Consider the following 16,303-nt stretch of genomic DNA (forward strand, 5'->3'; position numbering starts at 1 on the left):
GAGACAACATTGCTCCTAAGAACCAGAATATCAATGGTCAGTCAACTTGAAAGCAAATGGAATGTTTATTAATTTTAATCAAGGCATGATTCCTAAAGTAATAACTTTTTTAGATAAGCTGCAGGCAGCAGGAAATAAAATAGATAAAAGTCAAGTTGCATGGTGGTGAACTAATCCCTGCTAGGGAAGCCTATGAACTTAATGTATGAATGAAAAACAATTATATAATACAGTGTTAGAAACAAATCAAATTCTTGGCTTCATCAAGAGGATTCATTCACTGCAGAGGCAAGCAACTGAAACAATAGAGAAGATACCTGAGGATGTATATGGGATATGAAAGCCCTCTACAATGTATGGAACAGTGCTAATGATGGCATACTTCCTGACCTTGTCAAAGCTTCTTTGCCTCCAGACAGAGGTTGTAAAAGAGTTTGGTGGACTAATAGTTATGGAAACAACAGGCCTGCAGGAGTGTTCACTGGTCAGTGTGCTAATAAAGAATGTCCAAGCACCTCTATAAATCCCTCTTCTTTGCCAGACTGCAAACAAACAGGGAATGCTTTGCACTGTCTGTCAGGAAAGAGTCTGGGGAGGGGTGGCTGGTGAGGGATGTTTACTCCTGGTGCCCAAGCAAAGGTTTGGTACACGCCTTTAGGATATCAGAGCCTGAATTTGTCTACCCATCTCAGGAGATACTGTCATCTGGATTGTGTCCAGAATTTGAGGGTTCCTCCCCAATTTTTTCTTCATGGCCTAAAGGTTATTCATCTAGAAGTACAGCTGTTCTCAGTTCAAACATCTAGGAGAACAGCACAGAAACGCTAATGCTAATAAGACATTGGAGCATGCTTTTTATCTGTATTTTGCACTTTCAAGTTACATAGTAGTCCTTCTGAAACATTGGTTATCACCAGCTAAGAGTCTCTGAAAAGAATCCTTCTGCCTGGAAATTGGCCTCAAAGTCCATACAGATCTGTGGTTGTGTGAAGAGAGACATAAGGCACACAGAAAATCTCAGGATAATATGAGCTTTGCAGTGCTGCTCTCACTTTGCGAAAACAATGCTAACAGTGTTTACTGTGAGGAAAAAGTGGTTTTAAACAGCAGCTGTCTCACTAGAGACAAGTGCCCTGACACTCATAGGAGTTAATCACACCAGCGTAGTACAAACCCAAAGAAGAACAGGTTGACATCAAGTGCAGCGTCACATTCTCCAGTTCCTGAAAGAGGTAGTGAGCTGGACATTTTGTCTGTCAGGCAGAGATGGGTCTCAGCAGCTGTGCCTTGCAGCCTGATGCAGCAGAAGTTGCCAAATTTAAGTCAGTAAGGAGAAGGGTACTGATTTCTCAGGGAAGAGCAGCAATACCACAGAGCCCCGTAGGGTAATTGACAATTGATAGCAATCTTCTGTAATAAATTAGTTATTACTGTTTGAATTTTTCCATAATGTTAATTGTTTATGATGGTTTCACTTGTATGTATACGAAAAAAGATGTGGAGAACTATATCTTAAGGATGCCCTTATCTGAGCTGTTTGGAGAGAGTAAATGTGGAGCTCATGTTAAGTGAAGCCAATTGTTAGGGAATAGGACACTGAGTGAAGTAGACTGTCTGGCTGTGTGATTCTGAATGAGTGCTGAACAATGCAGCAGGAAGAAAAGGAGTGGCTGGGTTATATGTAATAAGGAAGGATAAAATACTTATAAAGACTTATATAATTTCTCTCTATATATTTTAAGGTAAAGCGAGAATTAGCAGGTGTCCTCATTTTTGAGTCACATCCCAAAGCAGGAACGGTCTGTAAGTAAAAGGAGTCTTGTTATATCATCTTTCTTATCTGTGGCATGAGCATTAAGTTCTTAATGTTTAAATGACAAGAGCAAAACTTAAATGCACTCTTCAAACTTGACTGGCAGTCAGCGTTCAAAAACTGTGTAGTAGGTGTTAATTTCACCTGTTGCTAATTGTAGGAGCAGTAGCAAAATTAAGTCTATATTCTTGGTTGGGTTTATGCATCATGTATGATTTGGATGTGTTTGTATATGGAATTTTGATTTGGACCAATCTTTATGCAAAAGGTATTTCATTATTATCCTTGAATTAAAAAGCCATCTTACTGACTTAAGATGTTAGATTCCTCAGATCTATTTATGCTGATAAGTTTTAGCAAGGCATTTATTTATATTTAACAAGATCAAGTTCACAGCTGCTAGGGAATAGTTAGAACACTACTTTTAGTGGAATCTCAATCTGTGTGCTGATTAGAAACTGATAACCTGACGTGTATTGATAAAGTCGTTGTTGCAATTGATGTGGAAAATAAAAGCAATTTTCACATCAGTGTTATAAAATAATTGCTACATGGATTTTTTTTTCCTAAAATCTGAAGGCAATTACTTTTAAAATCATAGTATGACCTTTTTCATGGCAGTCATTAATATGACTGCAATAGAGTTACCTTGAATTTTATAGAGTGCAGGATATAGCCCATTTATGTTTTGAATAACTATATTCTCACCATAAAATCTTTTTCTCTTTTGTAGTATTTAATCAGGGAGAAGAAGGTACTTCTTGGTACATTATCCTGAAGGGATCAGTAAACGTAGTCATTTATGGCAAGGTAATTTTTTCAGAATTCTTTTTATATGATCCTTATTATTGAAATTGTAAGAAAAAACTTTGAAGGAATACAGTTTAATTTAGAGCAGAATTGCGTTGTCTGAGGAAACAAATTGGATGTAATTTTATTAAGAAATGATCCAGTGGTTTCAATTATTGTACTTCTGGTTGATTGCTGTATAATTTTGGTATATATTGCACACTTTCTAAGTGTAATTCAACACAGTTACAGCAGTATCTTTAGGACAAAACCATTTACTGGAATTCGGTGAATTTACAGACTTGCATCTCATGGGGGTTTTTGTCCTGCACCTTTTAGCACCATCTTCCCAAATATTTGTACAACTAATATTTATCACAGGTATTAGGCACATCTCACAAGTGCTGCTCTGTGACTAGTGGTTCTTGGGTTGAATGGACACCTTCCAAATTTATGGAACCTCTTACTTTTAGTAAAGTTATATACTGAAAAGCATGTCTAACATAGCAATCCTTTGAACTTTTAAAAATCCCTGTTTCCCTAGTGATTTTTCATTCAGTGAATAAGATTCCTCTGTTCTGAACATCAAGCATTCCACCAAAATCTAGCATAGGGACTAGTGGATTTCACGCCACAAGGTGGGCCAGGTTCTCTGTTACTATAAATTCAAGTAAATGGGGCTCTGCTGATTTACGTCAGCTGAAGATGTAGTATTGTGTTCTGCAAGCTTGATGATATTTTTCAGGGCCTCTTTAAGAAAAGAGAACAACTCAGCAGCTTTCTTCAGCAGGGCTAGAAGAGTCCTTCGTGCTGAATGTAATTTTAGAGAACAAGCCAATTCTTTTCTATTCTTGCCTTTCTTTAGTAATAGTAATAACCAGCTATCAAGTATTGTTTCCTAGTCATTATTTTGGCTTTTGATTTCCTGCCAAATAGATTTGTTTTGGTATTTGATTGTGAAGTCCGGTGTTTGTACAAGGACTTTCAATAGACTCCACATTAATGATGGGTTTCTGCATGTAAATGTTTTCCTCTGTGCAGGGTGTGGTATGTACTCTACACGAAGGAGATGATTTTGGCAAGCTAGCACTTGTGAACGATGCTCCTAGAGCTGCATCTATTGTTCTGCGTGAAGACAACTGCCACTTCTTGAGAGTAGACAAGGAGGATTTCAACAGAATCCTTAGGGTAAGCGTGGGAAGGGCCACCCTGACAGTATGATGTCAGAACTTCCAAATCTTTCTAGAGTCTTATCTTATTTGTATAGGTATATTAATATTATAGAATTAATATATTTGAAGTGTCCCTAGTTGTGGAACAGAGATATGACATTCTAGAAGATCAAGTAAAGTATAGTTACTTCTCTTTTTCTGTTCCTCGCTTAGCCATGAAAATGTGACCAAATGTAATCTTTTGTCTCTCACATTCCTGTGGTCTAGAATTTGCCAAGTGCTCTCTTTGGCCTGGTTCTGTCTAGTCTTTCTAGGTGATCTCCTATCCAAATATTGAATAAAACAAGATGTCTTGTTCTAGATAAATCAGTGTCAGGTGCCTTAAACTCAATAGGTTCAAGGCAAAATCAAGTGGCAAATTTAATAAGGTACAGGTGAATACACGGATATCTTTATCAGAGAGCTCTACAAAGATAATCCCAGTTGATATAATTAATTAATTCTTAATTCCCAGTTATTAATGTTAGGGCAGATGTGTTCCAACGTTCAGCTGTAATTCTATAACTGAAACCTGCATCTAGATACAAGCTGTTTTGTGATAATTCATAGTATAGAAAGTCAAAAACAGTATTACCCTGTATGGAAAGGTATACATGCCTGGTAACTCCAGACAGAGTACTGTGCTAGAAAAAAGTGGTATATTTACTGTTCACATGGGAACTAGGTTGCCATTAGCACTGGCTGTAGAGACTCCAACTGATTTAGCCCTAGTTAATACTTCAAAGAAGATGGAAGTCTGTGGTCTTACTAATTTTCATCTGTGTTATTTAAATACACGTTATATTTAATTCTTTAATTTTCTTTTTCTAGTATGGTCTGGTAGTAGAAAATGAAAAGAAAGCAGTACTCTGACAGTTTATTGGTCTAAGTATGATTTATTTATTTTTTTAAGTTAAAATTATGCACAATAATGATCATATGAAACTAGGGGTAAAAAAATACATATTACATGTAGAAAATTCTGGAGGCACTCTCTCTTTTGGAAAATTTCTTTTCCTTTGGTGTATCCAGAAATTTTTGTCATGGTTCTTGCTCCAGTCTCTCCAATGATTCTCTGACTTTACCTCAACACCAGTGCTTCCCTCTTGATTATGCCTGTTCAAAAATCAAATAAAGTTGGATAAACACAGGGGAAAAGAATCATCCACAGAGTCTTTGTGTTTGAGGGTCATTCATTTTTTCAGAGTAACTACTTATCCAAATTGGTGCAATTACTTTCTTAAAAGTAACTTGTCTTGCAGGATGTGGAAGCAAACACTGTAAGGCTCAAAGAACATGACCAAGACGTCTTGGTGTTGGAGAAGATCCCAGCAGGAAATAGAGTTTCTAATCAAGGAAATTCACAGCCTCAACACAAGTATGTTTTCATTCAATAGTGCACGTCAGACAATGATTAACTTTTTCTTATGGCATTATTATCCAAACAATAGCATATTCCCCCTTTTTGTGGAAAAATGCAGAATATATAAAATGTTCTTTTTTATTAATCATCAGCCAATCACATTCCTCACAGTGGATAATATATCCATTTCCAGCAGCATGACTATGACTTTTCACAATAATTCTGTGAAGATCTCACTGTAAAAACGTATCTCATGTAATAACTTCTAAATAGACGGCATGCGGAGAATGCTGAAACCCTATTAAGCAGAGCTACTATGTAAAAGACACAAGAAAAAGGCATTGTTTTATTGTTAAGTATAGATATTTTCATTCTGGATTTTAAACTCTGGATTCTAATAAGAGTTTGCTAGGTACAATTTATATACAAATGAAGATTTCATGCAATGAAAATTGCACAGCTTATCATACAGAAGAGGTTTGCACTGTAATAACAATATTCTTTATATTTTCTTTGCTTTCTTACTGAAAGGGGAAAAGTACAATTCTGGATGCCACTGTGATAAGAGTGGAGTGAGGCTATTATAATTCCAAATGTTGGTAAAACCCCTAAAGGCTTTGTAAATGTGTTATTTACAAATGGATGCACAATTTCTTGTCACATAATCATTTTCTTTAGCAACGCTCGAGCAACTTCAACAAAATAAGCACAAAGAAGTTTTGAATCCTTTACCCTGCATCTTACTTTTTCTCAAAGAAAGAGCAAATTTACTGTGAGATATTTTGGGTACAGTTTTTATCTGAGCTGGGATTTCACATACACATTTTATCTTTATAATTGAGTATAAATATTTGTAAAGATCTGTGAATGGTTAAACAAACCATTTCTTGTATTTTACACATTTCACACATTTTTGAAACTGCCATTTCATCTTCCACTTGATCTATTGGAAAAATAAACTATGTTCCTAGGAAATGATGTACCCTTAGAGCAATTTTTTCCTGTCTAAATGAGGGAAACGACTGCAGTCAGTAGATTTGCATCAGCATCTGGTATGCACAGTGACTCTTTCATAGATTTAAATCCGTTTTATTTGGTCTGATAAATTTTTCATACTTTCAAAAGTCAAAGTTTCATTTAAACACGTTCTAAACACCACCTTCCCTGAAAACTCTTTGCACCAGCATTATTTCTATTATTTTACCCTTTTTTGTTCAGAATTTGATGAAAAGTAGCTAGAGATAGTTATGGTCCCTGGTTATTTTAAAACTTATGTTCCTGGAATTTTTGCAGGTAAAGCTCAGAATCTGCTTTCTATAAATGTTGTATTCATTTGGTCAGCTTTTGTGTATTATCAGTATGCCAGTAAGGGAACTTTTGGTAGTAACTATGACAAACAGACACAAGCTACATGAAAGAGGAAGCTACTTTGAATGTTCACTGGCTGGTTTTCAACAATCTTTGTTAGCAGTGTGTTGGCAGCATCTTTTTGTTTAAAATCTTCAGAATGAGTTCACTGGTTTTAAAGATGTCATTTCTTTTGTTTCTTTTATTAATAGATAAAAGTAAGTGGCTGCATTTATGCTCAAGACTCTAAATCAAATTACTGGCCTATTCGGATTTCCAGAATGTGTTTACTAGAATGCACTGGTTGAGTGCTCAGTACTTATTGAAAATCATTGGGCCCAAAAGAGAGACTTAACAGGGACCTCTTCTTAAAGGCTTGCTGCTTTGCTCTTAAATAGGTAGCTCACATCTCTGATATCACTACAGATGAGCTGCCCTTTAAGGATTTGCTCCCAAAACAGGTATGTAGTATTTGAACTAGAGAAATGTTCTGCATTCTGGAGTTGTTTCTCCAAGACATCAAGTCAACGAAGAAGCTCGTTTTCTTCTTCTTGGGGAAAACTTCACTTTTGGAGCAGATCCTCTGAGTTGTGATTTGGATTCTGCTTCCTTCTCTCCTGGGGAGACACGGCTCCCTGAGCCATGCTTTCAAACAGTGACAGCTTTGCTTCGAAGAACTAGCTCTGAAGTTCTCACTCCCATGATCTAACTTCTCTCTTTATGGGTGATCACACTCATGCAGGATAAATTCAGCAGCCCTGCAAGTCGCTCCACTGTTCATTTTCGCTTTCATATTCAGAGTACAGCAACCTGTGATTTCTCTGCTTCACTCACTTAGATACTTGGTTAGTATCTCTGCGAGAATGTGCACTGGCTTAACAAGTGTTTGTGTTCTTGGGACATCAATACAGTTCTTCCAAAGGGGTTGGCAGGTAAAAGAACTGTGACGGTCAGCGCTCAAAGTGAGGAGGAGCTCCCAGGAGCTCAGCTCCACCACTTATTTCTCAGCAGGAGCAGAGTATCTTCACTTCTCGGGGGTTTTTCTTTCTTTCTTCCTTTTTTTTCTTTTTCTTTTTTTTTTTTAAAGTTCCATACTTTATCAGTTGGATTCCAAAAAAAAAGAAGAAAAAGATGCAAAGATTGGAAGAATGGAGGGAAAGATTAAAAAAGAAAAATCCAATCTGCAAGGAAAGAAAGAAAACTATGGCAGGACAAGTGTAGCAATATCCTGTGATATTCTGCTGGTACTTAAAATGTTGCCTGTGTTCTTGCATTAGGCAGAGTAACCTAACTATTGCACTACTTCTCCCACCTCTTTTAATTTAATCCTGGAAATGGTACATTAGTAAGTTTATCCACTTGCAAAAACTTACTTACCTCAGCTATCTAAGGCATTACACAAATTTGAAGGCACAATGTGGTATTTCATTATCTGTCCCCATCTTCTCAGACCAACCCCTATCTGTTGCTGGAGGAAATTGTTTCTTTGCTCTGACAATGATACACACTAGTTCTCATTTCATGCTCAGAGTAAGTCTATTAAGACCCTCTAATGACTATGAATTGCTATCATTACTGAAGTATTCATTCTCAGTGGAGAAGCATTTCTGATTGCACTTCCCCGGGTTTACACCAGTGCAGCTCTGTTGATTGCAGTGTAACTGTGGTGATGTTATACTGGAGTACTTGTACAGGGAGGGGGCTGTCTGTCATCTTGCACTCCCTGGGTAGGTTGGAGAGTGTTATTGCAATACATTTCACAGAGGGTAACAAAGATTGTGAGTGGTTTCATCCTAAGACACAGAGATTCAGGTGCAAGTAGGTATTTGCATTTAATACTCCTTGTCTTCTCACTGGTATGCAGCTTTTTCTTGATTTGTCATTTTGCCTATGAGATGCTAACTGCTCCTTTCCCTCCCTCAGGTATATTGTGATGTCAGGAACCCCAGAAAAAATTTTAGAGCACTTTCTAGAAACTATGCGCCTTGAAGTAACTTTAAATGAAGCAACAGGTACATGACAAAAGCTGTGTCGTTATTATTACTGCATATACAGCAAGCTGGGGATACACTGCAACATGTTGTTTTGAAAAGCATCTGGTAGTAGTTTTTCCCAGAAGCAGAGCCATCCAGCCTTAAGAAAACATAGAAAATCTAGGATTAGAGACAACAACCCAGTCCTCCTAGCCTGCTCTGTTGTATTCATACTTCTGGTTCAGAGTAGAACAGCATCTCAAAAAGAATCAAAAAAAGAAATCTCAAAAAGTGCCAGACCACTAGTCAGAACTTTAAATAGGCACAACCATAATGCCTGAAAAGAGCATGCATTAACCGCCAGATGATAATGGTACTTATAATTACTGTTTTGGTTGTCACTTAATACTGTGAACTAGCTTGATTCCTCCAGCCATTGTATTATGTTAGGATATGTTTTCCCAAATTTTCATATCTATATCACATTGCATTTAAATTACTTGTTTGTGATAACTTTCCCATGTGCAGGGAAAGAAGGCTTCTTACTCAAAAGAGTATGTGCAATCTGGGCTAGGTCCCAAGAATGCAGGTTGCTGCAGCTGCACTTAATAGGCTGCTTTTCATTTGTGTAGGGAGAACAGCCAATTTACATCTAAGGATATATATATTTACTGATTTACTGTCACTAAGTAATTTAGAAAAAAAAATAATTTAGGCACAAAAAATCCTCCTACTTATGATAAAGTCATGCAGAGACTTTTACATTAACCTAAAGGGTATTTATTTAGCAAGTTTTTTAACATTACAGATGTCTAAGAAGTATATATTCTAAGGTGTTCCTAAGTGATCCACAATTGATTGGTTACTGAGATCAGAGTGCTGGATAGTGGGCCATAAATGGTGTAAGAATTGAAAGATTACAGAAATCCTTTTACACTGTGTGTATTAATCACTTTTAAAAATAAAAATGAACCTTTTCATAGGTGCCTAATTGTTAGGATTACAAGCAGAAAGTTGTTCTTTAAACGTGCAAGTATATAATGGCAAGTTCACTATCCATATTATGGATGTGTTATACATGTTTCTAAATTGAATTGTTTTTGAAATCCTTTCAAACTTAGCCCCTGGTCATCCAATGGGACAAAAATGGCACAATTCACAAACTAAGCTATTTTTAGAATATAGGAGCTCAGAGAACTAGAAATTCTAATTTTTGCTTTATGCAATACCTTAATTTAAGAACAGTTAAAGTTCACTTTGGTATATTATGTAAATAAAAAGTCTCACCATTTTGGCAGTGCTTTGTCAACTTAGAGATATTCTCAAACATGAATTGCGGTGAAGCAATGATGTAATAATAGGTTAACTCTTATATCACCATATTTTCTCTCACATCACTTACTTACAGTGTTTTTATGTTTCTCTTATCTCTAAAGTTACAATGTAGTATTGATACCCCAGAGTACTGTGTTTATTGTATTTCAGTGATTCCATGTAAGACTTGCATAGTTTAAAAGTAAAATAAAGTTTATACTGGCCTCTGCAGCTAGGCTGGATAAATCCTTGTTGTTACAAGTACAAAGATAAGGTAAACCTGGGATTTACACTAGCACTAACACACATCACATTAAGTGAAAAAAGAGCTTTCTGTGTTGTCAGATTAAATATAGGTACTACCAAATCATTTTGTCCATGTACATTTTAATTTAAATGTAGCAGCAGTGATACTTTTGAATCAAAATAAAAGCAGAAATTTGACCATTCATTTAAATTTGTTAGGTCTTCTGCTCACTGTTAGGAAATCAGCAAAGAATTAAATTGTTTGCCTTCTACATAGTGCATACTAAATGTGCTGCTTAATACTGCAGTTCCCTAAAGATGCAGCAACAATTCTTAGGTGCTTAGGTGTGGCAGGCCTGATACTTCTTATGCTAAGGTCTCTACATTTGTAGAGGAGAAAAATATACCCAAATATTTCACTTTTGTACAGAGTTTTTTTGTTTGTTCGTTTGTTTTTGTTAGCTGTGCCAAGTTTTCCTTTGACACAGACTGCTTCTTAACATAAGTGCAATAAAATCTATGTAGACAAGAATAAAAGGTTAATATTTCAGCTCATATTTGTTCATTTGCATTTTCATACTTAATACATACAAAGTGCAAAAAGACTCCTTTATTATCTGCAGAGGGCTAATAAGATCTTTTAGCTGAAAGAAGCCTCATCCTTGTGATCCCCAAAATGTTTGCTGTGGCTTAATTTTTTGTTTTCTTTCTTCTCTTTTCACAGATTCTGCTTTAAATGACTTTATAATGATGCACTGTGTTTTTATGCCAAATAGTCAGCTCTGCCCAGCCTTGATGGCACAATATCCTTTTGTAATGAAAAGGTTGTGTCCATTTTATGACTTCCCCTAACAGTGATGGGATGGGAGCTTTTCTCTCTCAAGAATCAGATCTTATTTCATGGAGGCTGTGCCTTGTGGGTGGATTCTCAATGTCTGACTAACAGCCAGTCCCTCGCTCAACAACTCTGAAATGGATAGTGTAAACATAGTGAGATGCAGTCCTGGAGCATGATAATTGTATCTTTCCTGGGAAAAGAAACCTACTGCCCCTTCACCAGATAGGTGCTCAAGGCCAGGTTGGACAGGGCTTTGAGCAACCTGGTCTAGTGGAAGGTCTCCTGCCCATGGCAGAGGGATCGGAACCAGATGATCTTTAAGGTCCCTTCTGACCCAAACCATTCTTTGATTCTGTAAGATTAAATTACATAAAAATTTGGATTACCCCTCCTATGTCTTTTATCTTTTTTTGATTTTTTGCTGAACCACAATGAGATTTTAGCTAAGATCACTATGTTTTGATGATTTCAATGGTTCATGTTATAGATTACAAGCTGCAAACTGCTTCAAAAAGAAGGGTGCATGAACTAGGAAACCAATGAGTAAGTAGTTCCTAGGAACTGTCATAATACACCTACAAACAATAATAATAATAGTCTATAGGCAATTTTAACAAACTGCAAGAAACTTGGATTGCATGTGAATACCTAGGAGGGAAAAAATTAAAAAAAAAAAGAAAAGAAAAAAAAGTACAGTTGGATAACATCAAGAGTTGGAGGTGATCTCATACTGTCTGCATGTTTTGTAGAGGGCGTGTGTGAAATGTCCATCAGTCAGCTACTGGCAGGTCATTTAGTTCAGGGAGCTGTGGGGGACTGAAAAGTTTTCCTTGTGTGTAGTGACTTGATGGAATCAAGTGATTGGGAGCATTAAATAAACATATGATGTTTTCTGTTTTATAGATTTCTGACAAGAGGTGTAACTTCAATTCCCTATTATTTTTTTTAGAATCAGATTGATGTGAAAGTGTGCTTTTCTTGAAGCTCAGCAGGGCGAGTGACATCTGGGAAAGCTAACACCCTGAAACCACAAAATAGAGCATCGTGTCCTTGTCTGGCAAGCTTAAGAATCTATTTGTGTTACTCCTAGCAAGGACAGTAATTGTTTTGAAAACCTTTGGACCCACAAAACTGGTCTACAGAAAATTGTTCATACACCTGCAACAAACACATTTTCCAAAACCACATAGTTTCAGATATCAAAATTATTATGAAATGCTGTTGCTGACAGCTTTAAGAGGAGGAAAAAAGGACAGCACTTTCTTTTTTTCTCAGGTTTATCTAGCTCATATTATTCAATCAGTACATTAGAAACTCAGGCTTGTCTGTCCTTTGTTATAATAGCATACCTCTGATATCCAGTAACTGGGAAAATCAGACTCATAAGCAAATTGTACCTCATTGTTTATAGAGGAAAAGCTTTTCTGAAGATAAAAGTGATAATGTCACTTATGTGTATGCATAGATTATAAAATCTATTCCAGAGAGGCTAAGACCAATATACTACTTAAGTGGGTCATGGCAGGCATCACGCTAATTCCTTTTCAGAGAGGAGGAGGAGGAGGGCTGGAAGTAACTGGTATCCCACTGCTTTAGTGTCAGCTTTGCCTAGAGCTGAATTATTGTTTATTTGGTCCATTCTGAATATGGAAAATCAAACTGTGCTCTGTTGATTGTACCATTGAAATTTATTGTTAGAGTTGAAAGGTTGCTAACAAAGCTCATCTTTTTTGAGCAAAATCACTGTACAAAAATGCTTGGTGGTGCTGTGAGACTAAGGACAGATTAGTTATGCTCCGTGAGGAAATTAAAATGGTAAAAGAAAAATAAGAAAGGTGATTCAGTCAGAGACACTGTTTTTGCTCCAGCTCCCAATTTTGAATCAATAAAAGTCTGTTTTCTTACACCCACTTAGGATCCTATTTTAGCTGGCAGCATGCAGGTATGAGTAGAGCTAGACCACTGTAGTGCTTTCAAGCATAGTACAGGGTATAAATTATTTGTTTTTTTTCTATTCCTTTACAGCAGTATTTGGTCATCTGCATGTTCTTTAAGGCTGAAAGGAATGGACATGTGCACCATTTTGGTTGAATAACATTATTTGTTGCTCAGGACTCAGTACTTATGCCATGCTGTCCCTTGACACACCACTATTTTATCATTAGAGCATATTGATCCTGCAATATTAAAGAATCACGTCTTTTTTTTTTTTTTTTTTTTTTTAATAGGAAAGCAAAGGACATTCTCCCCTGTTCTGGATCACGTTATAGGCGCACATCCTATCTGTTAGACCAAGGCCCCTCTTTCTCTGTCTACTTCACAAAGATAGAAATGGACAAATTCTCAGAGCTACAGTTTGTCAGAGGGAGGCAGGAAAAAATCCCCAAATAAAACTTGGTACAGAGTAACATGTCCAAAAGTGCCCTTTAGGATAAGTACTCTTGGGATATTGCAAGTCTGGGAGCATGTGTATAAGTTTTCATCTTTAAAGGGCTATTGTCTAAATGCTTTCAATTTCTAAACTCTTCTTTTGCTCTTTGTGGACAATAGTACTTTAGCTTGCTTCCTTATGGATGTTTTGTGAACCTCACTTACCATCATGCTAGCCAGATAGCTTGCATTCCACTGAAGTAATGGGTGCTGATTTCACACATCTCCCAGTCTAGTTAAATATTCTCATGCAGCAAAGAGCAGACTTCAGAATTGATTCCAGTTCCTAGCATATGTTAGACAGAATTAGAAATATATATATTGAACGCTAATCGTGTTGGTGTTGATAAATATTTTACAATTATCTGACACTTATTGCAAGAACACATGATATTTTACTTCTGATTGCCATCTACAGTGAATCTGCATCCTGTAGGTCCCATAAAAACGGGAGAACCCTTCATTGACTTTCCCCGTGATAATGTTAATAAAAGAGCAATTAATATAAATGAGCAGTAAAAATACAGAAAAATTACCAGTGCCTGCAGTGAGTCAGTTAATAAGAAAGTAAAAATACATGAAATAATTGCAGTGTTTGAAATGTAAAAATGGCATGAGAAAAATGACTCAGTAGAATATTAAACTTGCTCCCTGAGACATTAGAGCACAGAGCTTACAATATATTATTTATTTCATACGACCCTTTGACTTACTTACTTCCATAAATGTACTGACATGTTTAGTTCCCCAGTCATTTGAAACCTTTCTGAATGAAATTAAAATGCAGATTTCTAAGTTTGTCAGTCAAGTGAGTGCCCCAGTAACCCTGGTAGTATGCCGGATCTCTGCAGGGATTATGGGCAGGAGGATCATTTGAAAAGCGTGAGTTAATAAATACTTTTTTCCCATAACATTTTATTAGTACAAAGTGAATTAATATTTGTTAGGGAAAAAAAAAAAGAGAGATATCTTAAAATTCTATTGGGGAAGCTTAAAATATGTATTTTAGATAATTTTGATTTCTAATTAATATTTTAAAATATTTTTTATAGCCACTGAAAGTGCAGGTTGAAAGGATGCTGGACTTCTCTGTGCATGAAAGATTGCCAGTATTAAAGTACAAATTGTTTCCATATACTTGGGAACGTTATCATTCATGGTAATGTAGGATCAGAATTTTGGTACCCAGGAAGAACAGTTGAAGTGGTTGCACTCGTTTTGTGCTTACTTCATACTCAGTCATCAGTTTATTGCGAAATGGTTTTAATATACATTGTTAACCTCTGTGGAGAGGTACACAAATTGTCATATGTCATTTCTGCAGTGGATTCCTCTTAATTTTTGCATAGTTAAGGGCTGAAGTTAACTCAGTTTATTGCCCATCATGGACTTTCTAAGAGCAGCAGATTTCCTCAGCATCAGTTTTTCATTCTAAGTCGGCATGATTACTGTAAGAGTGATGGGAAATAGAGACCTTGGCAGGAAAGTAGTATTGAATTATATTTAAAAGAAAATAAAACAAACAAAAAAACCCACCTTGTTAATGCCTTTGCTTAGAGGACGTAATTCAGAGTTTAGAAGGAAGCCCTAGGTTATAAACACCTCTTTTGTTCTCTTTGTAGTACTAGTAGTTCTCTTTGTCTATAAAAACAAAGCAACACTGAATGACAAAGTGCAAAAAACTAATATAATTCAGTTATAATTGAAGCTTTTGTACCTTCCTCCCCTTATCTGAGAACAGAGTCTAAAGTCCATGTTCAGCTCTTCAGTCTGCTTTTTCACTGATTTAATAGAGATGTCAGCAGAGATCTTTAAGTGACCAGAGCTTTTAAAGTTATAGCTTCAGTTAGATGACTGAGATGCTCTGTACTTAGAAGTGCTTGTAGGAACAGGGCATGCTTGCATTTCGTTTGAGCCTTTACTTTTTTTTCTTTCCTTTGAATAAATTATACTTTTTTTCTATCTGCATATTTGGTAATGTTGACACTTCTATATGAAAAAGGTTTCTCACTTTTTCTCGTTGTTTGTCACAAAATAACTGTCACAAAGTATTGCCTCCCAAATATGCTATATTTGGTAGAGCGGAATCCTTGATTTCCTCATATGTAAAATGAGGCTACTATATAATTTGTTATTTCATCCCATGTCAGTTTAGACTGTAATCTTTCAGGTTCTCCTACCATAATGGGACTGAGGTTCACCTTGGCTTACAATAGCTTCTGTAAATAAAAGCGGTAAGAGTGGTTCATTCCAGTAGCCTTCCTCACAGACATAAGACTGGAATTGTTTATAAACACAAGTTGTCATTTTTCTTTTTCTGCCACTGTAACTGGGAAGTTATGTTTGAACGCCATTTGGAAGTCAGTTGTTTGTGAATTCATACTGGTTTTGATACTTTCAACCACTGAGCGTTTTCCTTGACACCATGGCACCTATCATGCCCAGCCTTCCCAGGGTACAGAGCAAGAGAAAATGGATTATGCCCTCAACAACAAAAGGCGAGTCATTCGACTGGTTCTCCAGTGGGCTGCTTTATATGGAGATCTACTGCAAGAAGATGAAGCAGCAATGGCCTTTTTGGAGGTATGAAGGAATTGTTGTATCATTGTACTGAAAGATCTCTACCAAGTAACTGTGGAAAAGATTTTAAGTAGACAAATGTTTCAAGTACTCTACATCATGGAAAATGCGTATGGTTCAGTGATTCTAAGTTTTGCCTAAGAAGAGATCACTAGACACCTCAGAGAAAAATGGAATGTGGGATAGAAGCCAGAGTGGAAAAGATCCAGGATAGTGTTGGAGGAGAGGAAGTCCAAGTGTGACTGAAAATAGTACATTCAGAGAAATTACAGATGAGATGGGAGATGGATTTGTAGTAGCAAGCATGGTCAAGTTTGTTGGGTTTTGTGATGTTGTTTTACAAGAAAAAGCAAAGAAATTAATTTCGTAGTTAACAATAGCAATAACTACAATACAACA

At 36.4% G+C, this 16,303-nt stretch overlaps 1 protein-coding gene across 20 annotated transcripts in view; it reads left to right on the plus strand.

Annotated features, from left to right (window-relative positions):
- RAPGEF4 (Rap guanine nucleotide exchange factor 4) overlaps window positions 1–16,303 on the plus strand; it is a 152,146-nt gene that overhangs the window by 107,601 nt on the left and 28,242 nt on the right. For all 20 annotated transcript variants that reach the window (XM_072040943.1, XM_072040944.1, XM_072040948.1 and 17 more), the window contains 7 exons: window positions 1,743–1,803; window positions 2,547–2,623; window positions 3,644–3,790; window positions 5,076–5,191; window positions 8,447–8,535; window positions 10,781–10,859; window positions 15,757–15,907. In XM_072040943.1, coding sequence (XP_071897044.1) covers window positions 1,743–1,803; window positions 2,547–2,623; window positions 3,644–3,790; window positions 5,076–5,191; window positions 8,447–8,535; window positions 10,781–10,859; window positions 15,757–15,907 — 720 coding nt within the window. The remainder of the gene's footprint in view (window positions 1–1,742; window positions 1,804–2,546; window positions 2,624–3,643; window positions 3,791–5,075; window positions 5,192–8,446; window positions 8,536–10,780; window positions 10,860–15,756; window positions 15,908–16,303) is intronic.

The sequence above is a fragment of the Anas platyrhynchos genome, chromosome 7 (assembly GCF_047663525.1).
Source record: "Anas platyrhynchos isolate ZD024472 breed Pekin duck chromosome 7, IASCAAS_PekinDuck_T2T, whole genome shotgun sequence".
NCBI lineage: Eukaryota > Metazoa > Chordata > Aves > Anseriformes > Anatidae > Anas > Anas platyrhynchos.